The sequence below is a fragment of the Clinocottus analis genome, unplaced genomic scaffold, assembly GCF_023055335.1.
Source record: "Clinocottus analis isolate CAN_PGR_092001 unplaced genomic scaffold, fCliAna1.0.p SCAF_20, whole genome shotgun sequence".
Classification (NCBI taxonomy): Eukaryota; Metazoa; Chordata; class Actinopteri; order Perciformes; family Cottidae; genus Clinocottus; species Clinocottus analis.
The window spans coordinates 5799756-5804059 of record NW_027175932.1 but is presented as its reverse complement, the minus strand read 5'-3'; the positions used below and the strand labels follow the sequence as shown (position 1 = coordinate 5804059).

The 4304-nt window shown below is 40.7% G+C and overlaps 1 protein-coding gene across 1 annotated transcript; it reads left to right on the top strand.

Annotated features, from left to right (window-relative positions):
- The first annotated feature begins 2229 nt into the window (after positions 1–2229).
- On the top strand, positions 2230–4075 carry LOC137791378 (troponin I, slow skeletal muscle-like). The gene is made up of 6 exons (XM_068586278.1): positions 2230–2270; positions 2666–2707; positions 2915–3046; positions 3144–3233; positions 3329–3511; positions 3641–4075. Exons 1-6 carry the CDS (start codon positions 2247–2249, stop codon positions 3740–3742), a joined length of 573 nt encoding a protein of 190 aa, XP_068442379.1. The 5' UTR covers positions 2230–2246; the 3' UTR covers positions 3743–4075.
- The last annotated feature ends 229 nt before the right edge of the window (positions 4076–4304 follow it).

Genomic DNA, 4304 nt, shown 5'->3' with positions numbered 1-4304 from the left:
AGACTCTTTACTCTGCTGAAGATGTCCTTGTTGCTAAAGCCCTGTTTGCCAAAAACACCTTAGCACTTGCATCAGCTTTATTCCAGTAGAAAGAAGAACAACACGATGCTTCGGGGTTAAGTGATTTGTGTCAGCGCTCAGGCCAAGATTAGCTCTGGAATCTGAATAAAGTAAGGCCAAGAAACTGTTGACAGCGGAGGCAAATACAAAAACACACTGGACAAAGAGGCCGTGAAGTGACTACACATAAAAGACAAACATTTATTTAAATGTATATCTGTTTATTTGTCACTGCCTGGACATTGGCAGAACGTCAGCCATTGCAAAAGAAACTGTGTCTCATCTTTTTTTACTGTTCTGTTTGCAATCTTCCCAATGAGACAAACATATATCTTCACAATAGCAGCGATTCAAACCTATACTATTCCACCTCCTCCTCCTCAGACGAACATGGAACAACCTCTCGTTATTTTGCGGCACCGTGTAATTTACACCGACAAGTATTTTCATCATAATAACTGCGATTAGAAAAGATCAAACGTCACAGGAAGTAATTCCTGCTATTTAACCTTGACACTTGCCCCTCGGACAAATCAGTGGCAACGACAAGCGTCAACGATCCCTGCATGGCTGCCATACAGCGACACATGTGTAGGCTCTGCATGTGATTAACCTTTGTACAGGATGACATGTTTGATGAAATACTCCGGAACAGCCAGAAAAAGAACAATATTTAGTTTGACTGAATTGTTTCTTTCAATCTAATGTTGTGCGTTGACAGGTATAAGCAGCCTGTGATGGGAGAGGAGCATGACTTATTCTTAGAATATGATTGTGTGATTTTGCTATGTGTGAGTTATTTGGGTGTGCATTGTACTCAGCTTTACTACTTAGTTTGAAATATTGACGACGTATGAGTCATTATTCGTTTCACTTCCAAGTCATGAACGTAATTACTAAAATGTTTAGTTTACGGCACAGTTTATATTATATTCGCTTTCTTGCCAAGCGTTGGATGATAAGACAGACAGAGAAACAGTCTGGCACAAAATCACCCTGAGAATTATGAATTGACTATTTACACTTTGGTTGTTGTACTCGCGTGTTCATTAGTTGTCTTTCAGAAAAGGTGCCAGTATGTGACTTTTGGACATTAGTCTTTATGCTAAGCTAACCAGCTTCTGGCTCAAGATTTCAGTTCATCAACTCTTGGCAAGAAAGGAAATACAATTTCAAACATTTCCATTAACTCCTAAATGTGAAAAGATACAGTGGATATTTATGATTATTGCGCACAGCAGGAGTAAATAGATAAACAGTTCCATTAAGGTTATGCTCATGACTTATTATTACCCTCCCCTGGTGTTGTTGCAGTGTCAGGGGAGGTGATATTTCATGCTTGGTCCCGTGCCAGCACATTCCTGGGACCAGACGTTATAACTGCTGTCCACACGGCTCACATAAAAAGCTGCCCATTGTCTCCAGCGGCCACCGTTTGACTCTCTACATCTTTATAGAAACCCATTCACAGGTAAAACAACCAACGCTTTATTGTGAGTTTTAAGTCTTTCAGTCAATTCTAAACATTGTATGTGGTTTAAATGCAAATTGTGTAAAATCATTTGTAATTATTTTGTTCTGGTTTATGTACATTAAAGTCTGGCCGAGTTTGTCCGGCAGAGCTGTTATTACAGACGGTGTTTTAACAGTTTTACAGCGGCGATTACTAGATCTTTGTAAAATACGTCAGTTCATGAGAATATTCGATTTGCCAGATTTTCTACTTGCAACTACAGCTGTTACGATTCTGTCCGTCGGGTCAGATCGGGAGTTTTTTTTCACAAATTGGGTTAGGTGTCAGTAGTCACACTGAAGAAAAAGAAGAAAAAAAACAAAACATCAACTGAGATGCTGAATATAGTAGAGGGAATTGTTCTCGCCATGTCCTTGCTTTAATCCCATGGTCAAGGGTTGAGGAGTGTTTGCTATGTGGCGCCTTGATGGGTCAAATTACATTGTGATTCACTGGGGCAACATATTACCCCTAAACTGTACTAATATGTTTCTCTCATGTGTTGTTTGTTCTCTCAACAGTAGCAGTGAGGTAAGATGATCCCCTTATGCTTCATATTTATTAAATTGACTGCTTTATTTACTCTTCAAATAGATAAATGAGTCTTCATGTTCTCATATGAACACTATTTTGTCCCCGTTTTGTGTTCCAGCATCCCAACAGACCCAGAGCCATGAATCATCCCAAAGGGGATAAGGTGAGCAGGCTATATTCCACTGTGTTAATCCTTCATGCATGGAGAGGGGTTCATGTTGTCCTGATGCACACGGCAAAGATCTGGCAGTGATCCGGAGTTGTTATCAGCAACAATGAGAGCTTTCCCCTTGACCTCATCCTAATAATAAAGTGTTATCTTCTCACATGGGGCTGCAGTAAGTGGTGGCGAGCTTGACTTCCCATATAGGTACACGTTTTTATTGTATACAGTTAATAAACTTTCCATGTATCACAAGTGCTGGCGATGTAGCAAGAACATACCATAGTGATTACAAAATGGAAGCCTTTAAAACCATAAATTGTAGTTCAAGATGTACTTAATAATTTTTCCCGTCATTGGTGGACGTGTTTGTATAAAATGTGTTTTTTTCACAGCCCAAGTCGAAGATTTCAGCTTCTCGCAAGCTCTCTCTCAAGGTGAGTTATGATATAAGCTTTTGTATCAACGTACACCACCTGGCAACTGCAGAAGTACGCCTGGTTGAGAATCACTGCTGTATGTGCAACCAAGACACCATTTGACATATAATGTTATGAATGTACTTCATTGCAACTTGGAGTCTGTTCACTACTTTTACATGACCAAACCAACGTTTTAAATTGATATCTGTTTGGTCCTATCAGATGCTTCTCCTCACGAGAGCCTGTGAGGATTTGGAGAGGGAGAAGCAGGAGAGAGAGGAGGAGAAAGAGCGCTATATCGGAGAACATTTGCCCCCTTTGCAACTGTCTGGGTTATCACTGGATGATCTACAAGTAAGGGTCATACCCCACACAAAAGAACAGATTTTTCAATCGTGGAAAATGTCTTTCCATGTTTGAGTGATGTGTTTAAACCCCCCCATTCCTTCAGAAAATGTGCAAAGAGCTTCATTCAAAAATTGATATTGTGGACGAGGAGCGATATGACTGCGAATCCAAAGTGAGCAAACACAACAAAGATGTAAGTGAACACTCTCCGTATGCAGTGCTCCAGTCTTAGCATAGTCATATAGAAAGCTTAGTTTGTTTCATGTATTTCTTTGTCATATTTTTCAGATCCACGAGCTGAAGCTGAAGATCCAGGACCTCGGAGGCAAGTTCAAAAAGCCTGCCCTGAGGAAGGTGAGGGTGTCGGCAGATGAGATGATGAGAGCTCTCCTGGGATCTAAACACAAGGGCTCGATGGACCTCAGAGCCAACCTCAAGTCGGTGAAGAAGGAGGACGTCAAACAGGACAAGGTACGCATTTCCAGACAACCAAACATGAAGCCTGCAGGTTTTCCCAGCACGCCGGAAGAAACCAACAACTTCTCTCAGGGAGATAATGTGTTTTAATTACTTGTATTGTTTGTTTCTGTTGAACACCAGGTGCTCACTTCTGAAGTGGGTGACTGGCGTAAGAACGTGGAGGCCATGTCCGGCATGGAGGGCCGCAAGAAGATGTTCGATACAGCCGGAGGACCACAGTGAGATACTTTGTGAGGAGTCCTGCAAACGATGAAGCCGGTTGACGAAGAATAGGGAAAAAGGAAAGTAAAGTCGAGATAGAAGCATGGAATAGTTATAAGAAGGCTAAGGGACTTGAAAGCGGTAGGAATCCAAAGGTCATAAGCATGTATCACAAAAAGTACGTTAGCTGTGCCTTCATTTCCTAAATGGCCATTTTCTGTGCAATGACTCAAAGCACTTGAGTAGAGACCCATTGTTTTTTTTATTACAAAAGTACATTATTCTTGTTTATGACATCATGAGACAATTAAAATGGATTTGAATAAAGTTTCAGTCTTTGATGTTCCACGTCCATATTGACTTTATCATGTTTCATTTCACTGGCACATGTCGGTTTATGTGCGGCACGTTAAGACGATGGAAAGCAGCTTAACTCATGATGGATTAAGAAGGAGCACAATAAATCCAGAGAGGGCAACATGTGTCACCTTCCTAAATTCAACCTCATAATGTTTAAATAGATCTTACAGACACAGCCATAAAAGAAGATAAAGAACAATCAATCGCGAGTCACAAATAATGA